At 40.2% G+C, this 21577-nt stretch overlaps 1 protein-coding gene across 5 annotated transcripts in view; it reads left to right on the top strand.

The window, feature by feature from the left end:
- The window catches only part of DPY19L3 (dpy-19 like C-mannosyltransferase 3), a 75474-nt gene extending 62443 nt beyond the window's left edge, over positions 1-13031 (top strand). For all 5 annotated transcript variants that reach the window (XM_074369857.1, XM_074369856.1, XM_074369854.1 and 2 more), the window contains 3 exons: positions 4641-4773; positions 6986-7144; positions 9221-13031. In XM_074369857.1, coding sequence (XP_074225958.1) covers positions 4641-4773; positions 6986-7144; positions 9221-9382 — 454 coding nt within the window. In that variant the 3' untranslated portion in view covers positions 9383-13031. The remainder of the gene's footprint in view (positions 1-4640; positions 4774-6985; positions 7145-9220) is intronic.
- The last annotated feature ends 8546 nt before the right edge of the window (positions 13032-21577 follow it).

Below are 21577 nucleotides of genomic sequence, written 5' to 3'. Positions count from 1 at the left end.
TGGGGGCGGGGGTGTAGCTTCCATTACTGGGTGGCTGTTCGCCCCCCGGGACGAGTCAGGACAAGAAACAGTGACATGTAGAAACTCTAGGGGACACACATGACCCTCCATTGTGGCAAAGGGCAGCTCGTACAGAAAGTGTTGAGAAGAAGCTACCGGCCATCTCCCAGTCTCTGCTCCGTGTACTTGATGCTGGGGGTGGATGCTTCAGGACTGAATTCCTCTTTAATCAGCAAGGACATTTTGTTGCAGTCAGGCCCCCAGAGTCCTCCCCGTGAGAACCGGGGCGTCATCTGTCCCCCTGCCTTCCACAGCCCTGGCCTGTGTGCTCACCTGGTTGCCAGCCTTGCTCGCACATCTTCCTGAGGTGCTGCATGCCCCGTTTTCCAGCAGGTTAAATGCCTCTGTTCATATTAACCCCCTTTTGCTGACGATGTTTCCTGAATACAAAGACTAAAAGCCTTTTATGTTTGTTTTTGTTTGGTTGGTTTATTTTCTGGTATCTCTTTCAGCAAAACCTAGGTGGGACTCTTAAAGGTTTTATGTGGGATTAGAAGGGACGCTTCCTTCAGCAAGGCCAAGAGTCACAGCAGTTGGTAATTCATACCTTTTCCCTTTGTGTCCTTACACTGTTTCATTTTTAGTTCCTGAAAAGTGTCTTTGACACTGTGCAATTAAGATAGATCATAGATTTGACTCTTTTGAGTTGTGACATTTTAACCACTTGGCTTAGGAGATTTTTCACTAGAAGGAGTTTCCTTCCAATGATGAAGCCTACATGTGCAATATTTTCTCAATGAAACTAAGAAAATGGACCAAACTTCCTTCACACTTAATCAAAGCAGAAGGAATTAATGTCTATTTTAAATGTGATGTAGGTTAAGTTCAGATCTTAAATGCCTGTAAGCCTCTTTTATATTTAATGAATCATTTTGTAGCATTTGCATAATTCTATACATTTTTGAAGTGTAGATAAAGCAAATGTTCACACGTTTTATTATAATGCTCAGTTTACCCATTAGTTCAACAGTAATTAACTTGTTGAAGCTTAGAGCTTCAAAAATAAATGAGATTATTCGTTCAAAATGCCATCAGGTCTTCCTGGAATGACATTTAAATTATATAATGTCTTGACCTGTGAGTCCTTGTCATTATTTAGTGACATTTCCTACAGAATAAATTGTTTGCAGGTTGGGCGGCCTGCTATGGAGCTTGGCAGAGAGCTATAAAAACAAATTATTCTTTCATTTTATACATCATTTGTTCAAACACTGGTAAAAATTGCTTTGTTTTCCTATAATAGAGACATGTCATTCAGTGGTTAAAAGCACATGAGCTGTCTCAGACACAGACCACAGACTGTCGGCAGAAGTATCTGTGAAGGAGTACCCAGCATTACTCTGTCACACCGCGTGCTCTAAGGACGAAGAATCCTTTCCCCCTTTGCCTGCTGAATTTACCACCGAAAATATAAATGACCACAAATCTAGGGTTTTAAAATTTAGAAAATGTCTAATTTTTTTTTTCATCTTGTTTCACTTTCTTTTACTTTTGCATTTGCTTTACGGGTAAACTTAAATATTTAAGGAAGCAGTGAAATATCCCAGGTCTACCACAGGGCTAGCAGATAAAAATGCAAGTCAGACAGAATCAAGTGTGAATAAACATCATCTCTACTACGGTTAGAAGTCAGTCGTTTCCAAAGAAATATTACAGCTAAGCCATGTTTTAGGCATTAGGGTACTTGTATTTTGATACTTTAAAATAAAACCAAGGACCTTAGTGAAAGGCTCTGGTAAGAATCCAGAGGACTGTAGCACCAGCAGTTGAGACAGTACATTTCTCTTACACTTTCTCTTTACGAATGAGACCAGACATTAAAACTTGTCACAACTGAATGAGCTTTATCCCATTTGTTCCTCAACTCCTCTGAGCAGCCGTGTGACATGACTTGCCCGCCTGGTGATGGCTGCCACTGCCTTGAGGACCAGACCCACTGGGGTGGCACACAGGTGCTCTTAGAACTTACGGGGGAGAGGGGACTTCCCGTGATTGTGCCAGGTCTGATGTGTCTCATCTCCAGCAGAGCTGAAGGCCCCCGGAAAGCACCAGTGTGTGGTGGGCTGACAACTGGCTGGTTTTGAAGTGTTTGCCTGTAAGGGGAGTTGAGTCTGGCCCTGTTAGCTAGTCAGCTTCTTGAAGACAGGACTTCCTATCATGTTTGCTAGCCCAGCACACAGTAGGCCCTCAGCGATAACTTTTGGCTAAATAAAGAATAACCTTATTACTCTCCAGCAAGCAGTTTAGGATTTTGAGGTTTTAAAAACGTTGTGACCTATATAATTCATCAAAGTATTATGATTATAATCTAAGAAAGGGGATGAAACCTTGGTAGTCTGCCATGAATAGGTAACAGGTCAGTCATCTACCTCTGCCACAATTAGAAACAGCCCTGTGCATCTCCCTGATGCTGAGTCCTGTTATATATTCAACTTGATGGTGCTAAGACGGTCTGAAGATCTGAACGGATACTATCCGCTCAGCTGCGGGACTTGTCGCTTGAGGAGAAGGGCCAGTGTGGCCCTCTCGAGCAGTAAGACCGAGTGCACAGGCCAGGCCAGTTCTCTCCCCATTAGCTCTCGCCTCTGCCTCAGGCTTTGTCCTCCGTGGAGACCAGACTTTGGTTCAGAGGACCCAAAGACAGCTGCTTTTTGACATTAATTTGTGATGTTACTGTATAATCTACTGCCGTGGAATGGTTTGTGCCAGTAAAGCATATACAAAAGGAAAGAAGACTGGTTTGGGAAAATGATGACATTTTCTTTCATTTGCCCGTCTATAATCTCTTTAGCAATGATGGCACAGTATAGATGAGGCCAGCACGGTCTATGTGGCACAGACTCGGGGGTTTAGTAAGTATTCATTGACTTCAGCGCAGTTTTTATAAAAGTCTTTCACGGAGGAATTCTGTGCACCTTCACCTCTTTTCACTTACACCCTCCTATTTCCCTGACCGTGTGGGACAGATGTCAAGAGCTCCCTGTAAATTGCTGGTTCAGGGGGACGGAGCAGACATCTGTTTGTGCTTGTGTTCCTGGGTCTGGTTGTCAGAAGGATGCTATCCTATGAAGCACAGCCAGGCTCACTTAAAACTTTCTTCTGTGGAAATCCACATTCTGGGCTCCGACGGGAATAAGGGAGGGTGCAGATTACGTGTCATTCCCTGTGTGATCATGGTCACGCTATCCATTTCTTTTTTATCACTTAAAAAAGCTCATTGGAATTCAAGTGAATGACAGTGTCATCATTAGAAAATCTTGCATTTTTCCAAAGTAAATTATTTGTAAATGTTTCAACTTGAACTGTAGGATGCCTCGCTTGTAGACATCCTAAGGCCTTTGCTGGATGGCATTCGTGCTGCAGTCTTGGCGTTAAATTGGAGTAAGTAGCGCATCCTCAGGGGATATATGAATATGAGGGGGCTTCTCTTAGAAACTTGAGCACTAGAGCAAGTCCCATGCCCTGATCTCCAGAAAGGTTGAGAAGGGCCTGCTCTGGCTTTTTCTGCAGGATATGTTGAGTTAATTATTTCAGTTAGACTCCTTCTCAAAACTATCTCCATCATTTCAGCTCAGCCTAGCAGCTGTAGACTCCTCCTGAACACAAGAAGGGTCAGTGTGCCTTGCAGTGTTCCTAGCGGGGCTCTTTGGGAAATTCTGCAGTGAGCAGAATCCATGGAAGGGCTGTTACGTTCTTCACAATAAAATGACACCTCATTGATTTGCAGGTGGTTCCCAGGTTACTTAAAAAAAAATAAAAGAAGAAGAAGAGAATTAAATCAGCTACTAAGATTATTTTTTTTCCAGTAGAAAAAAAGAAAAATGCTTTTCTCCATCATTGTCCCTCACACCCCACGGGGAGGCAGAACATCACAGCTTGCTGATAACTGGAAAGTGAAATGATAATTTAATATCAGAATGCCCTGTATTCCTTAAGATGCATGTAGTCGTTCGTAATCAGGACGAAAGGAAAGGAATATGGAACACTGGTGCTCCCACGTCAGAAATGTTGTACATCTCCACACTGAGTAATATTTGCTATTTCAGAATCTTCTTTCCATGTTCTTTTGTTTTTACTAATTTTTTTTCTGAAAAGTAATTTATAGTAATACCTGTGATTTTATTTTTCTTGTTTTAACCAAAAACCCTTGGAACTGACTCATGACCAGCTGCAGTTTCTGGCTCTATAGTTTGTTTTCCTCTCGGCAGCCCTCCAGTTAAGTTTAATACAAAAAGCACTGGTAGTCTTCTAAGGCCTCTTTTGGTAGAATCAGGAGAGGGTTGTGGGTTTTGGCTTAGAAGACTCAGGAGATACCCACACCCTGAGACAGTCCACTGTAAGAATAAAGCCATCAAAAGAGTAAATTAAAAGTTTCCCAATATTTGTCGAAAACAGATAGGAAAAATTTTGTAGAATAGTTTGAGTGCAAATCAGAAACTCGAGCAGCCTCCTTCCTGTGTTTTTCCTGATTCATTTCCCGTTAGCCCTTCCTAACATAGCTGGGGGTGGTCCTGAGAGTGTGATGTTGTCTGCATGGAAGTCTTAGCAGTGGGGTTAATTCAGACTCTAAAATCTTTTAGCTCTAACACTCCGAGAAAGGCTGTGTTCGCTGGAAGCATGCAGTTGCTCGCTGGCGTCAAGCTGTGCACGGGAAGGACCTTAACCAACCACCCGCACTACGAGGACAACAGCCTGAGAGAGCGAACCAAGGCGGTGAGGACCTCTGCGGGCTGCTCGCGGGCCGAGGGGTGGGGGGGCTGAAGTCCGCAGGGCCTGCGCCTCCCTAGTCCAGACCCTGGCCCGCCCCCTGCCCAGTACAGGTGTGCTGTTTAGGCCCTGTGTTCCTCTCAGGCAGAAGAATAACTGAGGAGGAAAGGACCTTGAGATATATAGAAAAGGAAGCTTGAGGACAGAGCCCCCCGAAGCTTTTGAACTGGAGAGAGAGGGAAAAGGAGTCGAGACATGCTGGTCACATTTCCTGTGGCCGTTTCTAATAAGCACACGTGCGTGTGTGTGCCACACTTGCGGCCATGCAGTTCAAAGTTCAGAACATGCAAAAGGGAACAGTCCCATCCCACCCCTGTCTTCTAGCGACTGGTTCCCCTCCCTGGAGGCAGATAATGTCACCAGGAATTTTTTGTATATACAGATGTGCGTGCGTGTGTGTGTATATGTACATACAAATGTATTCATACTCTTTTCCCCCAGTTCTACAAAAGAACCAACATCTTAGTCTTGCTTTTTTGGCCCTTAATATATTTTGGAGATCATACCATGTTGGTACATCAGTAGCTTCCTTATTATTTTCAAAGCTGCATGACATTTTGTCATGTGAATGTACCAAATTTTATTTAACCATTTAGGTTGTGTCGCTGTCTTCTGCAATGATACACTCAGTGTTCCAGACGGTAAACTTGTATGCTTATCACTCTGCACAGGTCCAAAGTGTATCTCGGTACATGCGGTTCTTAGAAGTGGGCATGTGTGACTGAGGCGGGATTACTAAATCTGTATGGATTATACCAGTTTACATTTCAGTCAGCACTACAGAAGGGTACCTGTCTTAGTCCTCACCAGCAGGGGTTTCAAACTTTTTATTTAAGTTTTTTGATGTTTTGTGTCAGTCACTTCTTAATCTTGGAAAATTTGTTGAAAAGTCTCTTTTGGGAGTGCGATTTAAGTAGCCTGAAAGTAAGTGGTTTTTACCAAATACCCCATTTTTTTGTGAGAATAGTCTGAACTTAGATTCCTGCTAAAATGGGAATTTTTCAATTTGCCCAAGTGTTCAGATAGCCCCAAGTTAGGGAGAGGAAGTGGAGAGGGTGCCTGTCTGACCGGACCCCAAGCTCAGCCTGGAGGTGCCACTATTTTGACTCCAGAGACATGCCGAAGAGACTTGTCAAAGGCACAGGAAGTCCTGTGCTCCACCTGCTACTGAGTTGTACGCCCTAAAAACTGACATCCTGAATGTCCTAGTGCCCTTCTTCCTTCATGACCTTTGAATCCTAGGAAGGCCTTCAGTGTGAGGCTGGTGCTCACAGTGAGCAGAAGCAGATCACCCCCCTACCATGTCAGCCCTCCGCACTGACACGCTGACCTAGGCTCTCAACCCAGTCTCAAGTCAGAGACATCATCGTTAGAAATCAGCGGGCAACAAAGGAAGCAGCAGCCTCTCAGTGACCGCCCCCACCACCCACCCACCATCCAGCCTTTCCCGGCGCCAAGGCCCAGAACGCAGGACACGCCCCGTCTGTGTCTGCTCCCTTGAGGTGTCGGAAGCTGTGGCGAATGGGATGTGTGCCTCCTGTTGAACTGCCGCTGGGCGCTGCGAGCTGCTCTCCTGAAAGGACGAGGGAGAGAGACGTGTAGGGTCTCCTGGTCAAGCAGGTGCAGCAGAGCAGCAGTAAACAGCAGGTGCTGCCCCCCCGCCAGGACCGGGGACCCTGTGGGGGTCCTTTTCCCCGGCTGCCATTATCAGAAGCTGGGTGTCCTTACAAGTATACGTGCCTCCACACTGTACCACCACCCCTAATGGATCCTTTTAGTCTAAAGGTCCCCCTTTTAAAAAGATAGACTCTTAACTTAACCGCATTATTTACTTCGGGGAGGCATTCTTAGAATTGGCATCTCCTGATGGATATATTCATAACTCAAAATAGTACATTCTAAGTCCAAATCTGGTGTCTCAATCCAGATGTATTCAGCATGACTCACTCTCCCCGTCCCCAACAGCATCTCTTTCGAAACTGCGCGCACAGGCTCCCAGGACTCCAGGTGCACGAGCCGCCCGCCCAGGACGGGGTGGCGGGGCTGGGCGGCCATGATTAGATTCAACCCCTGTGGGAGGTTTCAACACCTGGTCCTTGACCCGCTTCCCGGTGTTGAGTGGCGTTTTGCCCTATTCCATTTTTATCTCGTTTTGAAGGTTTATCAGATATACGCAAAGAGGTCTCCCGAGGACGTGCACGCCCTGCTCAGGTCCTTCGGCGCGGACTACGTGATCCTGGAGGACAGCATCTGCTACGAGCGCCGGCACCGCCGGGGCTGCCGGCTGCGCGACCTGCTGGACGTCGCCAACGGCCACGTAAGCACCCCCTCACCACGTGCACGTGCACGTGCGGGGCGCTCGGGGGAGGAGAGGGTGCCAATGGGAGTCCTCAGGAATGTAAATACCTCTGCACTTTGTGGAATTACATTACGGGTCAAGTGTTCCTCTCGCATTCTGCAGAACCCCCCTACTTTGGCATGTTAGTAACTTGCCAGGGGGGCTGGGTGATGGGAGAGATGGGAGGGGAGCTCTGGTGCCCAGCCTCACATCAAACAGAGCAGCTCTGTTTTCAGCTGGTCGGTATCGTGAGGCTCTGCATAAAATTTTTAAGGTTATGCTGCTGAAATGAAAAACAAAACCACAGCCTTTTGAAACTGCTGCTCTAAAGCATCATTTTGGCTCATGCCTGAGGCTGTCACTGCCATGCCCTCTCTCTCCCCCAGCCTTGGTGGTACAATCCCACTCCCCTACCCACCCTTTTGTGGGGGGGGTCCCCTTTTGTCCACTGGCATGCTCCCACAAAGATGGCTTTCTCCAATAACAAATAAGGTGATTGGATTAGTAATGAAAAACCTTCCAACAACAAAAAACCCAGGACCAAATGGCTTCATGCGTGAATTCTACCAAATATTCAAAGAGAATTAATACCAATCCTTCTTAAGTTCTTACAAGAAACTGACAAAGGAACACTTCCAAACTAATTTTATGAGACCATCATCACGTTTATACCACAGCCAGACAAAGATACTAAAAGAAAATGAACTTTACAGAGATTAAAGTGGTGGTTGCCAAGGGCTGTTGGTAAGGGGAAGTGGGGAGATGTTGGTCAAGGCGTACAAAGTTTCAGCTGTGCAAGGTAAGTGGCGGAGAGCTGACTGTGCCGAGAGCTAACAATACTGTGTTGTATAGTTGAAATTTGCCGAGAGGGTAGGTCTCGCGTGTTCTCACCACACACAAAAATGATGGTAATTATGTGAGATGATGGCTATGTTGTTAACTTGATTGTGGTGATTATTTCACAGTGTGTCTGTTTATTAAGTCATTAAGTTGTGCACCTTATGTACATGATCTTGGAGTGTCAATTATACCTCAATAAAGCTGAAAAGACCAAAAAAAAAAAAAAAAAAGGCTTTCTGTGGCCAAGCGTACACTCCAGAGCAGGAAAACAAGCTGTTTCCCTTTCTCCCTTCTGAGGAGGATGTTTTTACAGCTATGCCAGGTTTCAAATAGAACAGACAGTAGATTTTCACCCTTTAAAGGTGGTGTGTACTGTAATTATTAGTATAAAAGCTGATAGATATTTCTGAAATGAGGGGAGGAAAATGATAAAGCTAGCCTACATCTGAAAAAGAAAAAAAAAAACTTGAGTGTATAGAATTTGAGATTTAGGACATTTAACATCTCCTCTCCTAGCAAGTTTCAGATACACAATGCAGAGTTATTGGCCATAATCATCATGCTGTACTCCGCTTCCCCAGAACTTAACGCATCTGATAATGTATTAATACACACAAATGTATTAACTAGCTTGATGGTGGTAATCATTTCACCATGTATATCAAGTCATTGACTGTATACCTTAAACAGAAACAGTTTTGTCAGTTACACTTCAGTAAAGCTGAGGGGGGAAGGGGAAAAAAACAATACGAGATTCAGATTTGTGTCCAGGGAAAATACCTTCCATAACTATCTTGAATTCAAAAGAGGTACAGACCAAATGCATGCATTTAAATGGCGCTTCGTGTATACCTTTTCCTAACTAGGCCCTCCAGTGAGTTGGAGAACGTTCTCTGGTCACAGTAGTTCTTCTCTATATTTCATTTTTGTGAGAGGAACAGTGTAGTATGTCCTCAGAACAAAGAGATCCGAGTTCTAGTTCTAGCTTTGCCGTGAAAGGTGCTCGTGGTTGGACCGTGAACTCTCCCCTTCAGCCTTGGTTTACACGCTGAGGGGGAGAGAGGTGGACCAGGTGGCTGCTGGCACTGAACTAGCTCAGTTTAAGCTCACTGACATGTCACTCCTGAAGAAACCCAATACCCACTCCTACTTCTGTTGTCTCTTGTAAATACGATTTTTTCCCCAAAATTGTATTTGGTTTTGCTTTGGCCTTAGATGATGGATGGCCCAGGAGAGAATGATCCTGATTTGAAGCTTGCAGGCCACCCTCGCTTCTGTGAAGAGATCAAAAGAAACCTGCCTCCCTACACAGCGTACTTCACTAGAGTGTTTCAGAACAAAACATTCCATGTTTACAAGCTGTCCAGAAACAAGTAACAGAGCTTTCTATTCAATCTATTTTTGATACGTGAAACTCCACCGTAAGGAAAGTCAATAGCTAGATAGATAACGTTTCCTATGTCATTAGGTAGCCCGTACCTTAAAGCTGTGATATGATTAAGTCTACAAATGTTTACACTAGCGTTACCATCTTTGAGAGTACCTTATACAAGCTTCAGGTCTTTTTAGTCTTGTTTCATTAATGTTCTTCAGCCTAAATGTCTTCAGCTTTCTAAAGGTGATGTTGAATTTTGTTGTTGGAGAGCACAGAAAGTGTTCCATGGGTAGCCTGGACAGCTGCGTATCATGTTGGAAACCCAGAGCCTGTTCAGCATTTAAAATACTTCTGATTTTTAACTGACTTAAGACAGCTACTGTTGAGTCAAATTGAGGGGATGCATAATTAAATTATTAAATATTATTCCACTCGTGAAGATCACTTGGTGGCTTTTTAAAAAGCTCATTGCCCGTTTCACCTTTTAAATTTTATAATGTTTTCCAATTGTCATGCTTTAATATTTTTTAAAAAATCATGTTAGGTCTTTGTATGTATCTAAAGTTTTTTGTTGTGTTCTGTCTGAAATGTAATGTGTGGCACTTTGGTAGTGTGTGTGTGTGTGTGTGTGTGTGTGTATGTGTGCGTGTGCACGCGCATGTGCATGCCTGTTTTAATGCTGGACACAGAAAAGTGTTACAAGTTCTGTATGGTAAGTCCTTAAAGGAGCAGGAATGTTATGTAGCCGAGTAGAATTTGTTACTGTTTAGTGTTATTATTATTTTAAAACCTATTGATACTATTTAAACTGTCCTGCAAGTAAGAAACTTTTTCTTGATTTCTTACTCATTCAGATTTACTGGGTTTGCAAAATTTTGTAAACTTTTTGTTTTTAGCCTTTGTATTTTTTACAGCCTAGAGCCTTGCAAAGTCTTAAAATTTTTTAAATGTTGTATCTTAACTAACTCACTAATCTGATATTTTTGGCAGAGAGCATTTTCATACCAAGTTTGCTTTGTGGTCTCCAATCTTACCGTGAGAGCCCTGGTTAGGTTATTCTTTTTCTTACTCAAAGGTAACCAAGTGCCTCTAAGTCATGCTTATTTGTAAACAACGAAGAGGATTATGTGTACCTTGTACTTGGTCAAAACTTTTTTTATAATTGCTTTTATAATTAATTTCTAATAATGGGGACATGTAAAAGTTGCTGATAAAAGCATACTTTGTATTTAATTTAATCACGATGCTAATGAAATTAACTTTCACCTCTGTTCTTGCCAGTTGAAAATGATTTAAATGTTTCTCCTTGCAGTTGTGTTGAAGTAAATTACTGTAGGCATGAAGATGTCTACGTCACATGTTCAAATGATTTTATATTCAGCTACTACTTATTAAGCAGTATTCAGAAAGAAACTTTATACTGTCATGTTGGACTCAAGGATAACTTGGCTTTTATCAAAACTTATTTAAATAAAAAATTGACAGTAGCTGGGTTATTAAATTATGCAACTGAAACTCCTGAATTATATCTTTCTTGTATCCCTTAATAAGGTTGGAGACCACTGCAGTTTAGGATAATACAATAATAAAACATTTTAATCAGCACTAAAACTTTAATTAAGCCAGTAGTGATGCATGCCTGTTGTAGCTGACAGCACGGGTCAGTCCATCCTTCGGTGAGTGCCTTACTCTTAATTGAAACCAAGCACATGTAAGGTACAACACGTTAGACTATCTAGTTATGTTTTTAAAACCCTACCTTGGCAGATGTATTTCAATTTATTTTAAATATTCCTATATGTATTAATCTAAGCATTTGGGTATTTAGAGTTTGAATATGCAAGAATTGTGTACTTAAATTTGTCTGCTTACCCTCACCACACTGATGGCATATGGTGATCTTTTTTCATAGTTTAGGTGCCATTTGTTTCCAAAGCATTTAGTGTTGGGTCTTCAATGAAAAATACAAAGTGCCAAAAAAAACCTTGCAAGACAGAATCCATACACACTCTCTTTCCAAAACACTGTGACCATGTATAGCACATTTTTATTTCCTGATGACCAAATCTCTTAGCAAATCACGTTAAATATTTTTAGTGCTCGGCAGTATTCTCTTTTATGACCTTCTCATTGGAGTACACAGGAGGGAAGAGGAAGAGTGGCTGGCTCCTGGATCTCTGCCAAGCCACAGCAGGTGCCCTGTGGCGTAAGCTCCCTGCCACACGGCTCTCAGCGGCTGCGCTAATATTTGGTGATAGCCTCGAATAAGGCTGTACCTTATGGGTAGAAAAACCACTTGATTTTTGCTTCAGCATTAGCATTCAGAGGAACCTCTAAGTACAATAAGTGCTCTTAATTAACCTTTACTTACCTGACTCACCAGATCCCTGCACAGCCTCCATCCTCTTGTGAGCTGCCTGCCCACCTGGCACCGCTCAGGGGCTGCTCCCCGTGTGCTCACACGCTCCACTCCCTCCCTTGTGCCCACACCACACTTCTCTGTGCATCTCTGCCTCCTGTTGTAAATACATGATTCAACATAAGCCCAGGAAATCTGGGTCTGAAAAGAAAGGGTCACTCCTGCAAAAAGTAGCTTGGATGCTTTGGTAAGATTTGATGAAGGTTGCCACTAATAAGAATGGCTTTTATATTAGGTATGGTTGGGAAAATTATAAAATATTCGGAGAACATAAAATTCAAGCAAATTTCTGAGCTCAGACTGCTTCACAAGATTTATTTATTTAAGTACTCATTTCACCTTTAAAAAATCTAGGCTGATCAGAAGGTATTAAAATGTACCCAAATTGGTACATTATTGGTATGATTTATGCAAGACCAGAACTGCAATCACTGGACCCTTATGCAGAGGAAAGGCCTTGGCTTTACATCAGAAGATGAGCAAATGAATGTACAATTACACATCTGAAATTATGATTTCGCTATTTTAACCTTCTTAAATGACCAGCTACTGATACTAATCACAGTGGCTAATAGAGTTGGAAGTCACTTTATTACAGACTTAAAAATAGGGATTCATTTCAAGAACATAATTAGGTATTATCTAGGTCATCTGTTGTCCACTTAAGATGATTTTCTTGACCTTTGTGAGATCAGCTAGATAAATGTGTGTGTGCATGTGTGTGTGTGCGTGCGTGTGCGCATGTGTGTGTGCATGCATGTGTGTGTGCGTGTGTGTGTGTGTGTGTGTGCGCGTGTGTTGGGTGCTATCAGATATTTCATCTGGTCTGCATCTTTACAGGTAACTAAAAATGTTTATTCTGATTCCACATGAACCTTGTAACAATTTTAGCTCATCTTTGTCCAAAACCTACCTGAATTAACATAGAAATATTCCATTTTAAAATTTTCATTTAAACCTTGGAATTAATAGGAAGATAAAATGTTCTCAAATCATGTATCTTGGTCAGTATGCTCCCAAATGCTTTATAAATGACAACTTTGGCCTAGAAGAGCATACTTGCCTGTTCCTGGAAAAAAGCGATTAAATGAGAGAGTGGTTTACTTTCACGTGGCAATTGATTTTCTGCACTTAACCTCCTATGCGTAAAATCTTACAAAGAGCTTTTATAATTTGTTGTACTAAATTGTATGAAGATTATGTACTAAATAAAGCTCTTTTAAGTTACACAAGATGAGTGCCTTTCATTTCTTTGAAGGTCAAAAACCGAGGAACTGGCTTATTGAAGTGTATTAAATATGTGCCGAACAGAGTACAGTCACTAAAGATGGATGTGGTAGGGTCTTAATTGTACTTGCTAATGTTGAAGGAGTTTGGTGGTTTCCCCCCCTCACCAAGGTATTTGGTTTGATAGCTGCTTATTTGCTTCCCTTGCACCTCAAGTTTATAGTTAAGATTTCTAAAGAGACGGCTGCTCTTAGCAGAATTTACCCTCAAAGAGGTAAATACTGTGTTTTGACCTTTGGAATTGTTTCTACTTCTTGATAGTGTACAGATAGCAAATGTGCTTAATTGTTAGGTTGTTCAGAGCAGATATTGAAATTCCAAACAGAAATGGTCAGGGAGACAGATATACTTCCAAATAGAAGAAACTGGCAGTGGGGATCTCAAATATTCTGTACTGACTCTTTGTAAGTATATAATTAAGTGTATTTACATTTAAGCTATTAAGTGCACTCTGCTAGAATGCTCTCTAGCGAATGAAGAATCACAAACAATATAGGTAAGTGAGAGACTGAGGATATGAATGAACTGAACGTGTTAATAGCTTGACCCGACACCAGGCGCATGGCAGATGAAATGCAGCTTCTCTGCCCCTTCTTTCAGAAGAGGTATCTGAAACTCATCTAAGATCATTTCAGTTAATTTTGTATTTAGAAGTTTTCTTTATAGATTGTTCTTCAGAGTGAAGATAACAGGACCATAGTGTGATGTGAAATCAGTTTAGTGGGTTGCAAACATTTAGAGAGGAAACGGGACAGGGAGAGAGAAGGGGAGGTAGGGAGTGGACAGCCAATATGGTAAGTATAAGTATTGTCTTGTGAAATATTTGTTTCATTTATACACGTAGATATTCGTGCTCTGGGGTGCACTATAAAGCGTATATCTTACTGTGAGTTTAGGGTCAAGAGTTTGAAAGCCATGCCCATACAGCACAGAGGATTCTGGGAGGATGGCAGCTTGAACTTGGCTCTGTCCTTGTCTCCCAACTCTACTGTATTAGAATCCTTTGAACAATGATGATATTAAAGAATTATAAATTTTAGGTGTGATATGGACATTGTTACCTTTTTAGGTCCTTATCTTTTAGAATATGTACTAACATATTTCAGGTGGAATTGTATGTACAGGGTTTACATAAAAATAATTTGTAGGGCATATAGATGAGACAAGATTGGCCATGAGTTGATACAGTTTTAGCTAGTTTGGAATTTTTCTATAGAAAAAAAGTAAACCAACAAATTAAACCAGGAAACTTGAGAAGATTAAAATTTAAAAGATAAGAACTGAAATCAATTATCTAGGGAAATAGTAAAAAGAATATATAAATCCCACCCCTGACAAAAACCTGGGTCTTTTAAAAAGACTAATGAAATAAACATCTGGTAAACCTGATTAAGGGGGAAAAAAACGAAGACATAATTGCAGAGTCAGGAATGGTAAATATATATATATATATGAAATAAGGTATACAATTTTGTGGCAAAAAATAAATTGAAACCCTACAGGAAATGGGTGATTTGCTAAAAAACAGAAGTTCAAAGTGGCCCCCAAAAAAGATGAAAACTTGAATAGACAAGAACCATAGACAGTATGGAAAGATTCAAAGGTTGTAAAAGGACACTTGGGCAAGGAGGGCACACAGCCAAATTTCAACTTTCAAAGAAAGGATGACTCCAGATTTATTTTTTCTGGACCATAGAAAAATAAGGAAATCTCCCAGATGTGTTTTAGGAAACTTGTCCAATTTTAACATGAGAACTCAGTACAGATAATGTATTTGTTTTCTAATGCTACATAACAAATTACATAAATTTTGCAGATTAAAATATCATGCATTTATCATCTCAAAGTTTCCATGGGGCAGGAGACTGAACACAGCTTAACTGTGTCTCACAGGACTTCAATCAAGGTGTCAGTCAGACTGCTTGCTTATCTGGAATTTGGGGTCCTCACCATAAAGTTGGTGGCAGAATTCAGTTATCTGTGATTTTAGGACTGAGACCATTAGTTCCTAGAGGCCACTCCTCTCCATAGAAAGTTCACAACATGGCTTTTTGCTTCTTCAACACCAGGAGGGGGGGCCAAGATGGTGAAGTAGAAGGATGCATAGCTCATCCTCTCCCATGAATACATTAAGAATTACAACTATGGACTGATCAGTTCATACAGAATATGCACTGAGCTTTGGCAGAGTATCTTGCTTCAGGAATATAAGAAGATTTCTCACAGAAATGGGTAGGAGGGAAAAAAAATAAAAAGGACATTGGTGTGAGACTGTCTCCTCCTGGGAAAGAGTGCAAAAGGAGGAAAAGCGACCTCCAGCAGGGAGGTCAGTGGGAACAGAAAGGGAGTTTCCAAGGCTGGGAAGAGAAAGCAGCAGCCACTTGGTAGAAAGAACTGAGAGAAACCAACACAGAAGTTCCCTGTGATCCCTAGCTCGAGATGTGAGCTGGCAGGGGTGGGACGGGACTGGCTGCTGGAGCTCTGTCTTTTGTGGACGAGCCCAGGGAGAAGACTGGGGCTGACAGAGGCAGCCTCAGGGGGTTGGAGTGTGGTGGGGGCTGTGGCTGGGAGTGTGTACAGAACAGAATAGCCTAGGACCCCCATAAATAGGAGAGAGAAAGAATTTCTCAGACAAGCAAAAACTAAAAGAATTCAGCAATACTAAACCTATCCTAAAAGAAATATTGAAAGGTCTACTCTAAATAGAAAAGAAGCAGGAAGCTATAGAAAAGAAAAAAAAACATAATTGGAAATGTGATAACTACATTTCATGCAAATAGAAATTACAAGAAAGCAAGACTAGCAATACTCATATCAGACAAAATAGACTTTAAAACAAAGGCCATAAAGATAAAGAAGGACACTACACAATGATAAAAAAGAGCAATACAAGAAGAGGATATTATACTCATTAACATATATGCACCAATATAGGAGCACCTAAATATAGAAAACAAACACTAGCAGACATAAAGGGAGAAATTGATGGGAACACAATGACAGTAGGGGATTTAACACCCACTAACATCATTGGACAGATCTTCCAGACAGAAAATCAATAAGGCAAAAGCAATACTAAATGACACAATAAAACAGTTGGACTTGGTATTTTTAGGACATTACACCCCTACCCCCAAAACAGAATACACATTCTTTTCTAGTGCACATCTCTAGGATAGACCACATATACAGACACAAAAGAAGCTTCAACAAATTTAAGAGGATAGAAATTGTTTCAAGCAATGGCATGAAACTAGAGATCAACCACAAGAAAACAAATGACAAAAAAATAATAATTATAACCACATGGAGACTAAACAACATGCTACTAAAAAACCAATAGGTCACCAATGAAATCAAACAAGAAATTTAAAAAATACCTTGAGACAAATGACAATGAAAACACAACCACACAAAATCTATGGGATATAGCAAAAGCAGTGCTAAGAGGGAAGTTCATAGCTATAAAGGCCTTCCTCAAAAAACAAGAAAAATCTCAAACAACCAAACCCACCACGCAAAGAATTAGAAAAAGAAGAACTAATAAAACCTAAAATTAGCAGAAGAAAAGAAATAATAAAGATCAGGGAATAAACAGATTTTAAAAACAAACAAACAAACAAACAAAAATCCAACCAAGAGCTGGTTTTTTAAAAAAGGAAACAAAAATCAAACCTCTGGCCAGGCTTACCAAGAAAAAATGGAGAGAGGACGATAAAATAATAAAGGAAAATGGAGAACTTACAGTCAACACCACAGAAATGCAAAAAAACTCACAAAATACTATGAACAACTATATGGCAACAAATCAGACAACCTAAAAGAAATGAACAAATTTCTAGAAATATACATTCCACCAAGACTGAATCAAGAAATAGATCATTTGAGCAGACTGACCACTAGAAGTGAAATAGAATTAACAATTAAAAAAACCTCCCTGCAAACAAAAGTCCACAACCAGATAACTTCACTGGGGAATTCTACCAAACATACAAAGAAGAACTTTCTCAAACTCTTCCAAAAGACTGAAGATGAGGGAATACTCCCAGACTCATTCTATGAAGCCACCATCACCCTGGTACCAAAACCAGACAAAGACACTACCAAAAAAGAAAATTATAGGCCAATAATGTTGATGAATATAGATGAAAAAATTCTCAATAAGATATTAGCAAACAGAATCCAGCAACACATAAAAAAGATCATACACTATGACCCAGTTGGATTCATCCCAGGGACACAAAGGATGGTTCAACATATACAAATCAATCAATGTGATACACCATATCAACAAAAGAAAGGACAAAAATCACATGGTCATCTCAGCAGATGCAGAAAAGGCATTTGATAAAATTAAAGACTCATTTATGACAAAGCTCTTATCAAAATGCATATAGAGGGAACATATCTCAACATAATAAAAGCTATTTTGACAAACCCACAGCTAGCATAATACTCAATGGTGAAAAGTTGAAACCCTTCCCACTAAAATCTGGAACAAGACAAGGATGCCCACTCTCACCACTGCTATTAAACATAGTATTAGAATTCCTGGCCACAGCAATCAGGCAACAAAAAGAAAAGGGATCCAAATTGGAAGAGAAAAGGTAAAGTTGTTACTATATGTGGATGACAGGATACTATATAGAGAAAACCCTAAAGGCTCCACACAAAAACTACTGGAGCTGATAAAAGAATTTGGCAAGGTAGCAGCATACAAGATTAACACAGAAATCAGTTGCATTTCTCTACACTAACAATGAAATACCAGAAAAAGAAAGTAAAGAAATAATCCTTTTTAAAATTGCCTCCAAAAAATAAAATACTTAGGAATAAATCTGACCAAGGAGGTGAAAGGCTTATACACAGAGAAATACAAAACATTGATTAAGGAAATTAAAGATGACTTAAAGAAATGGAAAGATATCCCATGCTCTTGGATTGGAAGAAATGAGATTGTTAAAATGGTCATACTACCCAAAGCAATTAACAGATTTAATGTAAACCCTATTGAATTCCCCATGACATTTTTCACAGAACTAGTACAAATAATCATAAAATTTATATGGAATCACAAAAGGCCCAGACTTGCCAAAGCAAAACTAAAGAAAAAGAATGAAGCTGGAAGAATAACCCTCCCAGACTGCAGACAATACAGCAGAGCTACAGTAATCAAAACAGCATGGTATTGGCACAAAAGCAGACATATGTATCAATGGAACAAAATAGAGAGCCCAGAAATTAACCCACAGACTTATGGTCAATTAATCTTCAACAAAGGAGGCAAGAATATACAATGGAGAAAAGACAATCTCTTTAGCAAGTGTTGGTGTTGGTAAAACTAAACAGCTCCCTGTATATCAATGAAGTTAGAACACTCCCTCACACCATACACAAAAATAAACTCAAAATGGCTCAAAGACTTAAATATAAGACAAGACACTATAAACCTCCTAAAAGAAAACATAGGCAAAATAGTCTCTGATACAAATTTTAACAATGTTTTCCTAGGGCAGTCTACCCAGGCAATAGAAATAAAAGCAAAAATTAACAACTGGGACCTAATTAAATTTATAAGCTTTTGCACAGCAAAGGAAACTATAAGCAAAACAAAACAACACCCTACAGAATAGAAGAAAATATTTGCAAAATAGAAGAAAAAATTGTGACTGTGTGTGACAAAGGTTTAATTTCCAGAATATATAAACAGCTCGTACAACTTAATAACAAAGAAGACAAACAACCCAATCCAAAAATAGTCAGAAGACTCTACAATGAACTCTAAAAGCAACTCTACAATGAAGATATACAAATGGCCAATAGACATATGAAAAAATGCTCAATATCACTAATTATCAGAGAAATGCAAATCAAAACTACAATGATGTATCACCTCACACCAGTCAGAAAGGCCATCATTCAAAAGTCCACAAATAATAATTGCTATAGAGGGTGTGGAGAAAAGGGAACCCTCCTACACTGTTGGTGGAATGCAATTTGGTGCGGCCATTATGGAAAACAGTAAGGAGATTCCTCAAAAAACTAAAAATAGACTTACCATATGATCCAGCAATCCCACTCCTGGGCATATATTCAGAGGGAACTCTAATTCAAAAAGATACATGCACCCCAAGTTCATAGTAGCACTATATACAATAGCCACGACATGGAAACAAACTAAATGTCCACTGACAGATGACTGGGTAAAGAAGCTGTGGTATATTTATACAATGGAATACTACTTAGCCATAAAACGTAATAAAATAATGCCATTTGCAGCAACATGGGTGGACCTGGAGATCATCATTCTAAGTGAAGTAAGCCAAAAAAAGAAAGAAGAATACCATATGATATCACTTATATGTGGAATCTAAAAGACAAATTAACTTATTTACAAAACAGAAAAAGACTCAGACATAGTAAGCAATCTTGTGGTTACTGGGGACAAAGCTAGAGTCTGGCCAATACTGAGTATTTGGCAGTAACCAACAGGGCTACAAACTTTGATATAAGAGAAGTACACAAGGTGAGTCCCAATCTCACCCTTGCTTTCTCCTTTTAGAATCCTTCCAAACCATACCACAGGGAGATGGAGCTCAAGCAGAGAATGACAGTCTTACTGAAAGAGAAACAGATTGTGCAGTTCATGGATGCTAAGCTGGCTAAGATTTGGTAGGAGCTGGAAGGGTAGGACACCAGAGAGGAAGGAGCTGCAAAAGACAAAACCTGAGAAGTTCTGGTCCTTGGCCAGTTCATAACCCTTCACATGTATGGCTTAGCAAGAACATCTAGTAAATGGCAGAGCTGAACAGAGATTTCAGAGGTTATACAATCCTGAGAAGCCACTGGAATTTGGGTCCAGGCAGCTTGAAGAAACCATGGTGAACCCCCCAACAATTCAGTTGAGACCCCAGAAAAGCTATACCTTATCCTAGTATTAGAGGCTATTATCCTGCCTGTCAAAGGCAAATATAAATCTGCTATAGAGGATGACAACTTTACCCCTGGCCTAAAATTAGCCCGAAAAATTTTTATATACAATGTCTAGTACTCAATCAAAAATAACTAGGAATAATAAAAAGCAAGACTGAAACAATTGAAACAGAAACAGAGCCACAGTCTAATCAGATATCAGAGTTGAAAGCACAGACTTTAGAAATAACTATGCTTATTATATTCAAACTAAAGGATAAGATGGAGGATTTAAGTGAACTTAAAACTATAGAAAAGAGCAAAATGGAAATACTAGAACTCAAAAATGTAACAAGTACTCAATAATGGGTTAAATAGCAAATTAGACACAGCTGAAGAGAGAACTGATCAATTGGATGATAGGTTAGGAGAAAATATCCAGGCTAAAACATAAAGGAGAAAAAAGACAAAAAAGGGAAGAGTATGAGGCGTATATTAGAACATTTCACTTTATCCTGTAAGTGTAACTGAAGCCCCACCAAGAGAGGAAAGAGAATAGGCTTTGGACAAGCTATATATACTCTTAGCTTCAGTTTCCTTTTTTGTAAACAGGTTTAATAATCTATCTATAGGGTCACTGGGTGGATTAAATGAGATAACATTTACAGCACCAGGCCTAATGATTTGTACATGTTGAGCACAATAGATGGAAACTACAGGATGGGATCACCATCAACATCATCGCTGCCATCATCATCAAAATTAGAATGTCAATGAGAAAAGTATGAAGAACAAAGTTATGTGAGTCAGATAGATACAAAAGAGCCCTTGGTAATTTTATATGAACTTTTCTTGCTGTATTGCTGTAGAAAAAACAAAAACCCTTTCAGGACTTAGAAGCAGACGAACAAGAACAGCCTGTAAGGAAACCAACTTCTTAATAATTCCTGAGTTATGTATTTGCATCACAAAGAGACATGTATTTGTGCCTGTGTCTGGGTGTGTGTATATATATGGAAGGGAGAAAAAAGAACCACAGACAAAGACTTCAGAGCTGATTGCATGTTTTTGCGAGCGACATCATTCTTGAAGATAAATGGCAAAGCCCTGCCAAAATGCACATATTCATAAAGAAAGCAGAAGTGTATGATTGTGTATGAATCTGCTTAAGAGAGGGAAGGGAGTGAAAGAACGTGATTTCAGGACTAGCATGGTAATTAGAACAGCAGTGTGCTAATTAAGGTTCATAAATTTAATGAAACTATTAGCATTCTCTCTTGCAAGAAAAGGTGGATTCCTTCCTTCCCCCAGGAAATGACACCTGTGAACAATTATCTCTCTTATCATTGCTATTAAGATTATTTACATAGTTGTGCTCATTTAGAATTCACTGCTGTTAATGGTTTTTTTTAACAACACCTGATCTCACGCTGGATTCTCTCTCTGGCCAGGAAAGAATCTGGGGATTACTGATAATTAGTGGTGTAGTACAAATGGACCAGACCATTGTTAGGGGACCTACTGTACAGCTATTTCACTTTGTCTTTGTGGGCAGTGTTTCTGTTTGTTTAATGGAAAG

This window comes from Camelus bactrianus, chromosome 9 (assembly GCF_048773025.1).
Source record: "Camelus bactrianus isolate YW-2024 breed Bactrian camel chromosome 9, ASM4877302v1, whole genome shotgun sequence".
NCBI classification, from domain to species: Eukaryota; Metazoa; Chordata; class Mammalia; order Artiodactyla; family Camelidae; genus Camelus; species Camelus bactrianus.
This window is presented reverse-complemented; position numbering and strand designations above follow the sequence as displayed.